The sequence below is a fragment of the Mesoplodon mirus genome (assembly GCF_964341445.2).
Source record: "Mesoplodon mirus genome assembly, chromosome: 11".
Taxonomy (NCBI): Eukaryota; Metazoa; Chordata; class Mammalia; order Artiodactyla; family Ziphiidae; genus Mesoplodon; species Mesoplodon mirus.
This window is the reverse complement of record NC_138987.1, coordinates 35463571-35478348: the sequence shown is the minus strand read 5'-3', so window position 1 is coordinate 35478348 and position 14778 is coordinate 35463571. Positions and strand designations below refer to the sequence as shown.

The 14778-nt window shown below is 53.9% G+C and overlaps 1 protein-coding gene across 2 annotated transcripts; it reads right to left on the bottom strand.

Moving 5' to 3' along the window:
- Positions 1–7551: 7551 nt before the first annotated feature.
- Positions 7552–13871, bottom strand: PDXP (pyridoxal phosphatase). 2 transcript variants are annotated; one of them, XM_082636311.1, is made up of 2 exons: positions 13266–13871; positions 7552–8861 (listed from the first exon to the last, which is right to left on the bottom strand). In XM_082636311.1, exons 1-2 carry the CDS (start codon positions 13837–13839, stop codon positions 8545–8547), a joined length of 891 nt encoding a protein of 296 aa, XP_082492437.1. In that variant the 5' UTR covers positions 13840–13871; the 3' UTR covers positions 7552–8544. The 2 variants fall into 2 exon arrangements, with proteins under 2 accessions (XP_082492437.1, XP_082492438.1); XM_082636312.1 differs by lacking the exon at positions 7552–8861 and adding an exon at positions 9389–9958.
- Between the last annotated feature and the right edge of the window lie 907 nt (positions 13872–14778).

Genomic DNA, 14778 nt, shown 5'->3' with positions numbered 1-14778 from the left:
CAGAGTGGAGACCCCCCCATTCCTTCTTAGCCACTCCCCCAAGGTCCAGGCTCCACCTCCCATTCTCTTACCCCTTCCCAAAATTATGCTGTGGCAAAGAATGGGGGAAGCCAGTGGAAAATAGTTTGAGGATGAGCTAGGCCCAAGAGTTGGCTGGAAGAGGGCCAGGGCCAGCTATCTGAGCTCAGGGGGTCCCCCATAGAAGGCGGCTGAGGAGGTGCAGTGTCCTTCAAGAATTAGATCTGGGGTTCGTGAGGCTGCTCCCTGGCAGGGGCCAGGGCGTGGCCCGCTCTGGGTGCCTCTGCAGAGGACCCAGGACCCATTAACCACAAAGCCCTGGCCCCGCCTGGGCCTCCCCCGGAAGCAGAGATTGCGGCTGCTGCTCGTGCTCCTCACTAGCGCTAAAGAAAGGCTGGGCCGGTGCCAGGCTTGAGGCTGCCGCCCAGGCTCAGGGCTCAGGCCTCAGGCTTCGTTCTGCCCTCCCGAGGGGTCTGCCGGGGATCCTCCAAAAGCCCCTGCCTGACAACCTCTGGCCTGTCCGAGAGGGTCAGGCCTGGGAGGGGGCCCAGGGTGAGCCAGGCCATGAGGGGATGGGGTCCCCGGTCTGTGCACCCCCATCCACTCTCCTCACATTTCTCCCTCTGACACCTGGCACAGCTTTCCCTTTCCCCATCTGTTTAGCAGATATTTTACTGAGTACCTACTATGTGCCTGGCCCTGAGCTAGCCTCAGAGGATTCAAAGATGAAGCCCTCAGTCCCTGTTCTCAAGTAGCCCACTGTTGGGGCAGAATCTGGCCATGAACCTAATTAAGAAGTAGCATGATGCAGGCTCTGAGGGAAGTCATGAGCGAGCATCTTGGTGGGATGGTCCAGAATGGGAAGAAGGTGGGTCTTAAAGGATGGGTGAAGAAGCAGGGACTGGCATTCCAGCGTGGGCAAAGGCTCAGAAATGAGAAGGCACAAGTCTGGGGAACAGTGAGCATCTGGGCATGGCTGGAGTTTAGGGTGTGCTGGGGAAAGATGGGGCATGAGGGTGGGAAGCCAGCAGTACCTGGATCATGAAGGGCCTCACTGAGGGGTTTGGGCACTGTTTTATCTGAGGGTGCTGGGGAGCCACCGAAGGTTATAGGAAGACTGAGTATTGAGGCCAGATTTAGGCTGCAGGGAAAATCACTGCAGCAACAGAGTTGAAGGTGGGTTGGAGGGGTGCTCACCTCACACTCAGAAACCAGGTAGAGGGAGGAGCGTGGGGAGCACTGAGTGAGGTGGGGGGCTTGCTAAGAGAGTTATCAACAGGACCGCCTTCACATCACTGTCCCCCTTCTGAAATCACCAGCACTGAAGAGGGAAGATGTGGACCGGGGGTGACTCACATCTGGAGCAAACCCGCCCTGCCCGGCACTGCCTCCCCAGACCCCACCTTCCTCCAGATGACTGAAACCCACGCTGGCACAGGAGGAGAGGGGCTGCCGGGGGCTGAGAGGCAGGCCCAGAGAGGTTGGGTCGCACCCCTTGCGAGCCCCTCATCCCTCTTCCTAGACCAAGCCAGCTGCCACGGAAACCAACCACGGAGCTTCACTTTTTCCTCCAGGGCCTCCCCCAAACCTCAGCATTAGGGAGGGGTGGCTGGGGCCTAGCTCCACTGCCTTTCCTCTGTGCTTCCCCTCTGAGGCCCACAGACACTCTCTCTGCCTGGTCAAGGAATGGGAGCATTTCAGGAAGAGTCCGGGACCAAGGCCAGAGGTGCTTCAGACGCAGTTGTTGCTGTGACTGCCATCAGGTGGGCCTGGCTGGCTGTTCCAACCCAGTAGTTGGGCTCTCAGGGCCTCAGGAGCTGCTCCTCCATTCTTCCCCCAACCTGGAAGACGGATCCAGCACCAGGAAGTGTTTGCTGTTGGATGAGGGGCTGCTTTACTCCTCTCTGGCATCTGGCCTGTCGAGGGCTGGTAGAGAGATGGAATGGCAGGGTGACAGGGTGTATAGGCTCCCGGAAGGGCCCCTTCGGGAGTCTGGAGACTTGGGTTCTGGTTCTAGCCCTGCCACGCTCTCCCCAGGGCATCCTGGCAAGCTGCTTCTCCCTGCTTGCCTCAGTCTTCCCATCTGTGAATTGGGGATGTGCAACCCTGCTCTCCTGCATAAGGTTAGTACAAGGTGGAGTTCAGGTCTGTTGTACTTAATAGATGATTATTTTTTTCATAGAGTCTTAGAAGGTTTTAGCCTTCCTCTTGTCTCTTCTCCCAGGCTGAGTTCACCTTCCTTGGTCAGCACTTCTGGGAGGCCTCCCTCTCACCACCCCCCATCCCTTGGCAGTCTCCTCCTGCCTAGGCTGCGGTGGGGAGTCTCTCCAGAGTCCAGTGTCCCCTATAACAGGGGCCGCAGTTTTCCTGAGGCAGGGACCAGGGACAAGGTGCATTGTGTGCCCTCTGCCCCCATCTTGGGGCCTCCTATTGGTGGCGCCTACTTATCTGTCAGGCCCTGTGCCCGGCGCCTCACTTTCATACATTATCTCATTTCGTCTTCACCTCCCTCCTGAAGCAGGCCACCGGGGTGAAACTTCTGCACAGGGAAGCTGCTCTGGGGCCCTGAAATGAAGCCGACGTTAGAATCAGAGAAGAGGGACAAGTCCTGATTTGGGGGCTACCTGGCTGTGACTGTAGCCTTGGTCCTTGTCCTCCCTGAACCTGTATCCAGGCCTGGAAGGTGGGAATGTTACCCATCTTGGAGGGTAGCAGGAGTGTAATCCTCTGGCTGCTTGGAGGTTACAGGAGTGATGAGAGAGGGGCTGCACGTCAGCTCTGTCTCCTGCACCCCTCAAGGCCAAGGGCACCCACCCCAGGGACTCTCCTCCTCCTCACTGGCCTGCCGCAGAGGCTGCGAGCTCTCTGGAATTCCTGCATCCTACAGGCTGGTGCTATGGGCTGGACCTTGGCTGCTGCCATGAGAAATGAGCTGAGCTTGTCCAGACAGGGGATCCAGGCCAGCATGGCCCTTCCCAGCCTGCCGACTCCTGCCCTGCCGCCGTGAAGGCCGCGCCTCCTCCAGCTGGCCATGGTGGAGAGGGCTGCCAGGCCCACTGAGACACCATCCACACCCCCAGGCAACCTGGCTGGCCCAGCTGGGGAAAATGTGGGTGGTCAGAGCCTCCAGAGCTCCTTCATTTAATGATGCAGAGATGACCCAGAGAGCGTGGCCACGTGGCCAGGGTCACACACGGTGCTAGCGCTGCAGCCCTTTCATCTGCCGAGCCAAGGAAAGAACACTGTGGTCCGGGGATACCTGGACCTCAAAATGATCTTTTCCTCCTGCTCCATGAAGGAAGGACTAGTTGGGGGATGCGCCCAACTTCAGATACTTTTCCAAGCAGTTTGTGCTGGAGCCCGCCTCCCCACTTACCCGCTCATCCAGTGCCACCTCCTTGCCTTTGCTTATGCTGTTCCACCTGCCCCAGACAGCCACCTCCCCAAACACAGTACACTCGGTCACTTTTGCCTTCCCACCTGGTGTTTGTCCCCCTCTGAACACAGGCCCCAGCTCGCCTTTGGGGAACCACTCCTCTCGTATGAGGGCTGGGTGGGGTCCAGACCCTGTCATTAGCTCTCCAGGGCTCAGGCATGAGTCTTTTTAATTTTTTTAAACGTTTTGGGGGATGTGTGACAATTATAGACTCAGAGGAAGCTAAGACTTTTTTAAAAGCTTAGAAAATATTTGAGACTTGAGGAAAAAAATGTGTTGGCCCCCAAATTCTAAGACTGAAGAGCTGAAATTAATGAATGTTTACTGTGCTCAAACCTAACACTTGGTAGCCATAAAAATTGTATTACCTTGAAAACAATTTTGTGGGTTGAATTTTCTTCGTAAGTGTGCCCAGTTCTCTCTAGAGGTCGGTCACTCCTGAATTAGATCCCCATAGCCAAATAATGTCTAAAACAAAAGCATAAAAATATTTGGGGAAATGTATAGCAAAAACTTCCCATAAATATATTTAATGGGGGCTGTAGGTACATTTTAATGTTTTCTATAATGTGCTTGGGACCTGTGTATCAGGAGAGTTTGGGGCTGCAAATAACAGAAATCTCAACGAAGACTGCTTGAAAATTAAGGAAAATTCACATACCAAGCAGTCTGGAGCTAGGAGGTTTCTGTGGTAGGTTAATTCAGTGGCTCAGTGAAATCAAAGATCTGGGCTCCTGCATGATCATGGATTGTGGCTGTGTAGACAGTCCTTGCTCTTCTGCACAACCACAATCCACAATTCATCCTTGCTCTTAGGACAGACAAGCTAAAGGATTTGGGATGAACTGACTTCACATCTGCAACAGACACTTGAATGAGTCAGTTAAAAAATGTGAAGAGGGGCTTCCCTGGTGGCGCAGTGGTTAAGAATCTGCCTGCCAATGCAGGCGACTCGGGTACGTGCCCCGGTCCGGGAAGATCCCACATGCCGCGGAGCGGATGGGCCTGTGAGCCATGGCCGCTGGGCCTGCGCGTCCGGAGCCTGTGCTCCACAACAGTGAGAGGCCCGTGTACCGCAAAATAAATAAATAAATAAATAAATAAAATAAAAAAGAGATATTGGATCGGCCAAAAAGTGAACGATCTTTTTGGCCAACCCAATATATACAGAGCAATTAAGCAAATCGGACAAATATGAACAACTGGGAATCTAGGTGAAGGGCACACGAGTGTTCATTGTGCTGTTCTTGCACCTTTTCTGTTGGTTTGAAACGTTTCTAAATTAAAATTTGGGGAGTGTGACATAAGAAATGTATATTTGGTCCATGACCCTAGTTCCTGACACAGAGTTCCTAAATCCTTTGGAATTTCCTAAGTGATATGGGTGCCTGAAAGAGCATCTTTTGTTCTAACATTTTGGTCTCTGACCCCAGTTCCTGAAACAGAGCTCCTAAATCCCTTGGAATTTCCTGGGTGATAGGGTCTTCTTTTGTTCTAATGAGGTGACTCTTGGTGGGTACCTGGATGGCTTCAGGAGGGGGGCTGGTCACCAGAAAGACCAAGCAGTGATCAGAAGAAGCTTGTAACTTTCAGCCCCGCAGCCCCCCATCCTCCAGGGAGGGGTGAGGGACTAGAGACTAACAATCAATCATGCCTATGTGATGAATCCCCTCCATGAGCAGCCCCAAACCACACAGTTTGGAGAGCTTCTGGTTTGGTGAACACATCCACATGCTGGGAGGGTGGCACACCCTAACCCCACGGGAACAGAAGGCCCTCACTTTGTACCCTCCAGGACCTCACGCTATGTATATGTCTTCATCTAGCTGTTCATCCGTAAGCTTTATCATATCCTTTATTATATAATAAAACCGTATTCGTAGCGTTTCCCGAGTTTTGTGAGCTGTTGTAACAAATGATCAGACCTGAGAAGGGAGTTGTGGGAGCCTCTGATTTATAGCCAGTTGGTCAGAGTGCCAGGTGATGACCTGACACTTGTGACTGGCATTGAAGTGGGGGAAAGTCTTGGGGGACTGAGCACTTAACCTGTGGGGTCTGCACTAACTCCGGGTAGTGTCGGAATTGAATTATTGATAGATTGTAGGATACCCAGTTGGTGTCTGCAGAAAACTGGCGAGTTGCTTGATGTAGAAAACCCACACATCTGGTGTCAGAAGTACTGTATTCTGTGGGCAGAGGAAACAGTTTTCCCTTTCAGTTGGTGTCAGAGAAGTGGGATTTGCTACAAAGGCCCTGGCTCATGGAAACGTGTGGTTTGGGAAGAGAAAGTGTGCAACAGCTCGGGATGAGGAACCTTTGATTCCTAGGTGGTCACGTGGTCACCCACGGTATGAGCAGCAGCTGTGCTGCATTGTCTAAAGGTAAACGTGGGGGAAACCCCCTGGTGGTCCAGTGGTTAGGACTCCACGCTTTCACTGCCGAGGGCCTGGATTCAATCCCTGGTTGGGGAACTAAGATCCCGCAAGTGATGCATCACGGCCAAAAAAAAAAAAAAAAAAAAAAAAAATTACATATTTTTTTCTTTTGGCCATGCTGTGTGGCCTGTGGGATCTTAGTTCCCCAACCAGGGATCGAACCCATGCCCCCTCCGTTGGGAGTGTGGAGTCTTAACCACTGGACCACCAGGGAAGTCCCAAGATTATGTGCTTTCTTAACTAATTTTTTTTTAAAAAAAGGTTAACGTTACCAATGGAATTTAGACATGGCTCCAAGTCCTGGGGAGCTGGCTTACTGATGCATAAGGAATTGCGAAAAAAGTAAAACTTACAGTCCTGTGGTTATGCTTATCTGTAATAGCTAAGATGAAATAAAAAGAGTGCTGGGTGGGACTCTGATGCTAGACCAAGCTCAGATTTCAGTGAGTCTGAGCTTTGGCCACTGTTTCAGAGCCACCCCCAGAGGAAAAAATTATGGCAGGGACAAGAGAAAGTACCCCTAAGGCCTCTGGTCACCAAGAAAGTAGTCAACATGCAGGCGTGGGGGAGAAGGGAGGCAAAACTAGCTAACTATTGAAACCAGGGGGTATAATGTGAAGGAGTTGTTTCATTTTGTGGATTGGTGTCATCAGCTTCCTGAAATATGAGCTGGGAGTCTAGGTGAAGGCCATATGGTTTTCATTGTGCTGTTCTTAGACTTTTTCTGTTGGTTTGCAACTTTTAGAGGTCTGGAGGAAACAACCCCAACAAGCTCTTCCCATGTTTCTGAAGCAGAGTCACAAGCAAGAGAAATATACTGGGCCATGCTTTGCGATCACATAATAGCTGCAACCGCTTTCACACCCAAAGCCCAGAAGAGTGAGAGGATGAGAGGGATGCACCTGGAGGGTGTTGGACCACCTCATGGAGCAGCCAATAAACTCTCTTATGCCTTAGCCAGGTTGAGCCAAATCTGTCACAACCAGAAGTCTCCACAAGAGCACATTTGCTCCCACTTCCTGATGCAGCCAGGCTCAGTCAAGTACTCCCTCTTCCCCAGAAGAATCATACTGAAGAGAATTTTCCAGACCTCGAAGTCCTACCCTCAGCCAGCTCACAGATGGCCACCTGCTCTGCAGAAGGCACTGGGGATGCTCGAGGCCAGCAGGGCAGACGTTCACAGCAGCAGCCCAGGTGTGAAGGATGCCTGAAATGGAGGCGGGTGCGCAGCATCTCAGCTGAGCTCCTGGAGGGTGAGGACCGGTCTCGCACCTCAGTCTCCACAGAGAGGGGCCGCAGCCTCCCGGAGTCAGCCAACACAAGTTCAGATCATGCCTCAGGTCATCTCACTTTCTAGGGGTGTGCCCTTGTGTTTAACTTAACATCACCTTTATGATGCTCATTCCCCAAGGAGTAAAGTGGGATGAGTAATGCAAGCTTGCTGGATTTTCTGAAGGACTGAGACAGATAGGTATATAAAGCTATTGTGCTAAGGTACCACTGCACACAGAGAATATTCTGGAACTGGGGTGAATCATTTCACGAAGCGGGTGGGCCAGTTCCGGGGAGAGCAGGCTCAGGCAGGGGTTCCTCCCCCCGCCCCACCCTGGACACAGACTTCAACCCACAGACACTCCCACTCGCACTTTATTAAGTACGGGAGGACTGGTTACAACAGGCGTGGAGGTGGCAGGGAAGGCCCAGCCCCCATGCCCACCATCACTGGCGCGCAATAATAAATAAATAGCTGGGGGTGGGCGCGGGGGAGAGGTGGCACAGCAAACAGACAGCACGGGGGGCGGGCCACAAAAGCCCCCCTCCCAAGCTGTGACCACCGTCAACACTGGTCTGGTACCATGATCAGGGAGGGTGGGGCTCTCAGCTACAGAAGCCCCCAGAGCAACCAAGTGGCCCCCTTTGTGGAGGAGGGGTGTCTTCAGCACTTGGACCCTTATTTATGAACAGAAACCTGGACCCCTGGCTGGTCCAGTCAGACCCAGATTGTCAAGAGGCCACTGTCTCTCAGACTTCTGGATTGTTCTATTCAGGATCCAAGAGACGAATGGGTCATTATTACCTAGGGTCCTGATTGGTCTACCCAGGACCTAGGACAAGAAAGGGTCATTGTCGCTTAGGTTCCCAATTGGTCCACTCAAGACCCAACAGCAACGAGTCACTATCACTTAGCCTTCTGATCGGTCCATTCAGGGCTCAGGACAATAATGATTCATGGCTACCTAGACCTCTGATTGGTCAATAGGAACCCAGGGCCAGGACCCAGGAGCAGGTAGAGCCCTAGAGGCCCCAGGGAGGAGGTAGGGGATTAAGTGCTCAGGGTTGGGGGAGTCCTCACAAGGCAGCAGGGCCCAGATTTAAACAAGCAGAGGTCACAGGGCAGGATATAAGGCCACCTGGCTGGGTCAGGCCAGAGTAAACCAGTGGCAGGGAGGCGGGAAGCTTCTGGGACAGCAGAGTGCCCAGCCACTGCTGGAAGGGGGTCCGAGGGCCCTGACATCTTCCCTGGGTTCCAGCCCCACCAGGGTAGAAACTGGGGCCAGGGAGCTGGTAGCCCTTAATGCAGCTCTTGGCCCATCACCTCCATCTACAGGAACAGGGTGAGCAAGGGTTGCAGCCGCAGTTGCTGGTCATGTGGGCTCAGTCCTCCAACCCCTCCATCATGTCCGCGATGCTCTCCACATAGTAATGGGGCACGAGGTCGTGCTGGCCGGCTGCCAGGTAGGCCTGGGCCTCCTCCAGACGGGAGACGCCTGTGAGCGTGAGCACGGTGGTCATGCCGCAGCGGTGGCCGAAGAGGATATCCGTCTCCAGGCGGTCGCCCACCATAAGTATGCGGCTGGGGTCCACGCTGAAGTGCTCCGTGATGCACTCGAACATGTAGGGGCTGGGCTTGCCCACCACCAGGGCCTGGCGGCCTGAGGCTGTCTCTACGGCGGCAGCCAGGCTCCCGGTGCCTGCAGGGACATGGAGACTCGGTCAATGCGGGTGGCAGCGGGGAAAGCATCCAGGCCCGGAAACTGAAATTCCCATCGAGGCAGCTTGGCACGGGGGTCAAATTAGGCACTGAAATGAGTTAAAAGGTCACCTGCTTCCAAGTCTTAGTGTAGGGGTTAAGGGCACAGACTCTGCAACCAGATGCCTGCATTCACACCCCATCTCCACCTTTCTTGCGCAGGCTATTTAACCTCCCTGTGCCTCAGTTTTCCCATCTCTTGTATGGGGATATCAATGGCAGTATCTCGTGTGGGTATTGTAAGGCCTGAACAAGCCACTGCACGTAACTGGGCCTGGCTCAGTCACCCCTGCGTGCGGTTCACAATTTTACCCAGGCAGCCACACGCCTTTGGGCAAGCCAACCTCTCTGAGTTTCCCTAGACTCACTGGAAAGGGGGATCCAAGTAATGCCTACCTTCCAAGAGGTGCTGTGAGCACCACAGGGGCAAACGCTTTGGAAACAGAAAAGCCCTTAACAAACAGCAGTTGTAGTCATTGCTACAAGAATGTGTGCTCCTGGCATCGGAAACTGGCACGGCCCTTTGGAACACAGCAGGGCACAGAAATGTTCGCACCTCTGACCCAGTCAGCCTCCACTGGGAAAGTGATCACAAGGCGAGAATTCAAACTGGAGACAAACAGCTACATGCTTGAAGATGTCCGTGGCCTCAGTAACTATAATAAGCAAAATTGTGGAACGCACCCAAGTGTTTAACAATAGGAGGACTGTTTAGAAAAGGCTAATTCCCAGCCCAGTACCATCCTGTCCCACACAGAGTCCACTGTGCCCGTCTCAGGGGTACATCTTTGTGCCAGAATGTTCTACCTTCACTAATGATGAGCACATTCTAAAGTGCCAGGGGCTGTGTGGGAGCTCATGAACGCCCATTTTACAGATGAGAAAGCTGACGTTCAGTGTCGTTAAGTAACTTGTCCAGGGTTGCACAGCTTAATAAGTGGCAGATAAAGGATATGCATTCAGGTAGGTCTGACCCAGACATGTGCAGGGCCAGCTTGTACTGGCTTGGGAGTGCTGAATGTTTCATTTTCAGGAATTCTGAAATGAGTTGGTGGTTAAACAAAGCCACTATTAAAAGTCAACTTATATAAACTTAACAAGTGAAATATGTTTAAAACAAAGGTAATAAATTCTCAAAACTCATCACTTCCTAATTATTTTACCATTATCTATGCTCTTGAGGTTACCTGCATCCTAATGATGGAAATATTACAGAATGGTGTGTACGTATCTTCCCAACCCCATGATGAGAGGTGACTTCACGTTGGTAGGCTGAAATCAGCCACAGTGGGGGGAGTACTTACACCACAGAAATTGGCAAAAGGCATAAATCAAGACTCTTCCAGTTACTAGACATCAGTACTCCAATGGTCTGACCCCAAATGCTCTGGGCCTCCTGTCTCCCTTCTCACAGGGGATGACACTCAACTTGATTAAGCCGAAAACACAGAAGGTGCACAAACAGGAAGAATCCTCAGCCCTGCGGCCCCCAGATGAGGAGGAAGAACTTCCTTAGGATCAAGGCAGAGCTGGCCCAGAGCAACCCTGATGGGAAGGTCTCCCTGACCTCTGACCTAGAACTTGCCTGCTTGTTTTCCTGAAAACTGGGTAGGGAAGAAAAGCCATTTGCCCTGTTAGTTAGAAATTCCTTCCAGGATGGGAAGGGCTCAACTGCGTCACCCCAAAGTGATTTTCTCAGCTCAAGAATGGTAGCTCTGGGGACTTCCCTGGTGGTCCAGTGGGTAAGACTCCGTGCTCCAAATACAGGGGGCCTGGGTTCGATCCCTAGTCGGGGAACTAGATCCCGCATGCATGCCGCAACTAAAGATCCTGCATGCCGCAACTAAGACCTGGCGCAGCCAAAATAAATTAAAAAAAAAAAAATAGTAGCTCTGTCAGCATATTCCTTTCCTTTTTAAAATAAATTTATTTATTTTTGGCTGTGTTGGGTCTTCGTTGCTGCACGGGGGCTTTCTCTAGTTGCAGCGAGCAGGGGCTACTCTTCATTGCTGTGCGCGGGCCTCTTGCTGCGGTGGCCTCTCCCGTTGCAGAGCACGGGCTCCAGGTGCGTGGGCCTCAGCAGTTGTGGCACCCGGGCTCCACAGCGCAGGCTCAGCAGTTGTGGTACACGGGCTTAGTTGCTCCGCAGCATGTGGGATCTTCCCGGACCAGGGCTTGAACCCATGTCCCCTGCATTGGCAGGCAGATTCTTAACCACTGAGCCACCAGGGAAGTCCCAGCATCTTCCTTTCCGACCAGGTCGGAGCCGATCCCTCTTGGCCCCCCATGTCCCACCTCACTCACTCAGCCAATATTACTGAGGCCCAACTATATGCCAGGCACTGTGTGAGGCACTGGGAATAGAGCAGTGAATGAAACTAAGATCCGTACCCTGGGTGAGCGAGCATCCAAGCAGAGGAGTCTATGAACGTAACTGTCCTCAGACCACTACATCCCACTCTTCTCAACATCCTGTCATCCAAGGCTGGCATATGTTTTGCTGGTGATGTATTCCTAAGACAACAGGCATTTCTATTTGCCAGCTCAAGTGGCTGCCACATGGTAAATAGGTAAACACACAATTTAGGAGACCCATAGGGACTGGGGAGGGGGAACTGGGGTGAGATTAGCATTATTTCAGATTTTATGCATATTGGGGCCTTTATTAGTGTTTTTATTCCACTTTTAAAGCTGCATGATTCAGTTGTGCCCAAACAGGACACCAGCACTCTATCTGTTAAACTCTGTCTCCCCCTCTTGGCTGTGGGAATGACCAGTAGAGCCGGCGGGCAAAGCCAGGTGGGGGCTGAGACCCACGGGGCATGCGTGGGCAGGGCCTGGTCTCTCCCCAGCTCCTCCACACCATCCTTCCTGAGCCCCTGGGGGAGCTTCTGAACCCACAACCTTAACCTGAGCTTTGAGGCCTCCAAAGAAACTCACTTTTCATAGCATGGCCTAGGGCAGGCAGGAGCTAGTGCAGCTGGGAGCCCTGACCAGCGCCCTCACCTTGGATTTATGGGGAAACTGAGACTGAAGTGGTCATGCAGCAAAGCTAAGAGGGGCCTAGAACTGTAAGATTCTCAGCCTGGAACGGGTTCCGCCATGGCTCAAGCCCTGTTCCATTCCCTAGTGCCCTGTCCTGCAAGATGCCTCCTCCAGGAAGCTTTCCCGATCTCCTCAGCTCTAGGACCTCCCTGCCACCCATCTTAATACTGTGTCTACTCCTCAATCGATTCCACCCTGCCCTCCTAGGATTCGGTATCAATCGAGTCAGCAGCCAGCAGGGAGTGAGTCATGGAGATCTGTCCCTGCCCTCAGCTTACTGACTGGTTGTCCACACACACACTCACTACTGTCAGCCTCTGCTACCATCTGCCCTTGTCTAACTTGAACCCTCCAAGATGTAGGAGCCTCACTTGCTCCTGCTTTCTCTGCAGATCTGAATTCCCAAATGACAGCAGTGAAGAGTGCCTTGGATGGAGGGGGTGGGGTTTAGAGGTTGGGGGTAAGGTGGCCTCAAGAGCCAAGTTCAGATCCTCTTGCTCTTTCTTGGGTGGCTCACTTCCCCTTCTCTTAGCCTCAGTTTAACTGGGAAATGGGACAATAACTTCCATCTCCAGGATAATTCTGAAACTAAATAACAGACACCAAGGTGCATCATAAAGCTCTGTAACAGGAGAGGTCTTGGATACAATTTACATCATCTGAGCACCTACTATGTAGCAGGCACTCATCCTGATCACTCTCTCCTCAGCGAAACGGTAATGGTTACTATTCTACACCCAGGGCAGAGATGCTCAAAGGTTATGTAACTTAACAAAATTACAGAGCCCTGGAGCTGGAACTGGAACTCAGGTCAAACTCCATCCACCTTCTGTGTTCCCTACACACCTGCCTTCAACCTGCTGCTAGAAACTCCTGTTCCAAACCTCCAACGGTGGTGGTGGTGGGGGGAATCCTTCCAGGCTTTGTCCCCAACTCTCCGACCTCACCCCGATGGCGGGTGGGGAAAATGACAGGAGCCCTTGAGGCTGGTTCAGAAAGGCCAGGATTGGTAGTCGGGGCCCTGGATTCCGCCCGCAACTCCTTGAGCCACAATGGGCCTCAGTTTCCTCGTCTGTCAAACCGGGACCCCACTGCTGCCCCTCACAGGGTGACGGTTGCAAGAATTACCACATGTGGACATGAAAGCATCTTGGGCTCTTGCTGGGTGGGGACCGCCCTCACATCCCTCCTGTTCCCCACCTTTCACCTGGATACGCCCCTTCCCCACCCCACTCGCAGGAGTGGAGGCATAAGCGCAGGCCGCCCCCTAGCTCAGTTTCCCCGCCAGCCCCGCGCTCACCGGGAGTCCGGCTGCCGTCGCTGAGCGGGTGCCACGGGTCGCGGTCGGTGGCCACCAGCAGGCAGTCGGGGTCGCGCAGGTGCGCGCAAGCCTCGCTCAGCTTAGCGAAGGAGAAGTTCTCGTCGTACCCCACCAGCACGGCGCGCACGCGCGGGGCCGAGCCCGGGTCCTCGTCGGGGTCCCCCGCCAGGCGCAGCCCCGCGGCGCGCAGCTCGGCCCGCAGCCCCTCGCCGCCCAACACGAACACCGCGCCCTGCGCGTCCGGCGGCCCGAGCAGGCGCTGGCGCAGCAAGCGCGCAGCGCACAGCGCGGAGCTGAAGAGCTGCTCGGCGCGCAGCCCCCCGAAGCCAAGGCGCGCGAAGCGGAGGGCCAGCTCGGGCCGCGCGCGCCGGCTGTTGTTGCTCACGAACAGCGCCGCCTTGCCAGCCCGCGCCAGCCGCTCCAGCAGCTCCGGGGCGCCCGGCACGGCGCGCTCGCCGTTCCACAGCACCCCGTCGCAATCGAAAAGGACCCCCTGCGCCCGGCCCAGCACGTCGCGCAGGGCCGCGCCGCGCAGCCGTTCGCAGCGCGCCATGCAGCCTCCTGGCTGCCCGCACGCTCGCGCCGCGCCGCTCTCTTTCCGCGAGCACGGCGCGCTCGTCCGCAGCTGGCCGGTTTCCGGCACCTGCCAATCGGAGCGCCGGAAGGGCCAGGGGGCGGGGTCACGGCCTGGCCCGCGGCCAATGGGGGCTAGAGTCTCGGGGAGGAGCTGGGCCGCGAGCTAAGGGAACCTGGAGAAAAGGGCGGAATCGCGGCCGCCACCGAGGGAAAGGAACCAACGACGGCCTAGCCTGGTCCTTCGTCACTCCCCTTAGTTCCGCTGGGCCAGTAGTCGCTGAGCTTCAGCCCTACTGTCTTCTTGCAAGGATGGGAGGCTGAGAGACTGACCCTCCTTTTGACCAATAAGGAGTTAGAAGTAGAAAATATGGCCCGCTCCGCGTTCCCCAGCCAATCAGAAGCTTAAGACGGCTGGTTGCTAGGAGGAAAACAGATGCTAAAGGAGATGTTATCTTTGGGTCAAATCTCTTTGCCCTCTGAACCGTGATCACACCAGTTCCGAGCGAAGTCTTGAGAAGAGTGTGGGTGTGTTGGGGAGAGAGGCACACGGTGTCCTCTCGGACGCTGGAGCCCATGGTCTAGACCAGTGGTTCTCCACTCTGGCTGTGCGGTGGAGTCCCCAGGGGAACGAATTTTTTTTTTTTTTGAGATATAATTTACATACAGTAAGATGTGTAGACCTTAAATGTACAGTTCCATGACTTTTAAAAAATATTTATTTAATTTATTCATTTTTGGCTGCTTTGGGTCTTCGTTGCTGTGCGTGGGCTTTCTTTAGTTGCAGCAAGTGGGGGCTACTCTTCCTTGCGGTGCTCGGGCTTCTCGTTGAGGTGGCTTCTCTTTGTTGGGGAGCACGGGTTCTAGGTGCGTGGGCTTCAGTAGGTGTGGCATACGGGCTCAGTAGTTGTGGCTTGCG

Coding starts and splice junctions, on each gene's coding strand:
- PDXP (XM_082636311.1), bottom strand. CDS start 13,839: ATGGCGCGCTGCGAACGGCTGCGCGGCGCGGCCCTGCGCGACGTGCTG. Junction 8,862..13,265: donor CGACGGCAGCCGGACTCCCG/GTGAGCGCGGGG, acceptor ATGTCCCTGCAG/GCACCGGGAGCCTGGCTGCC.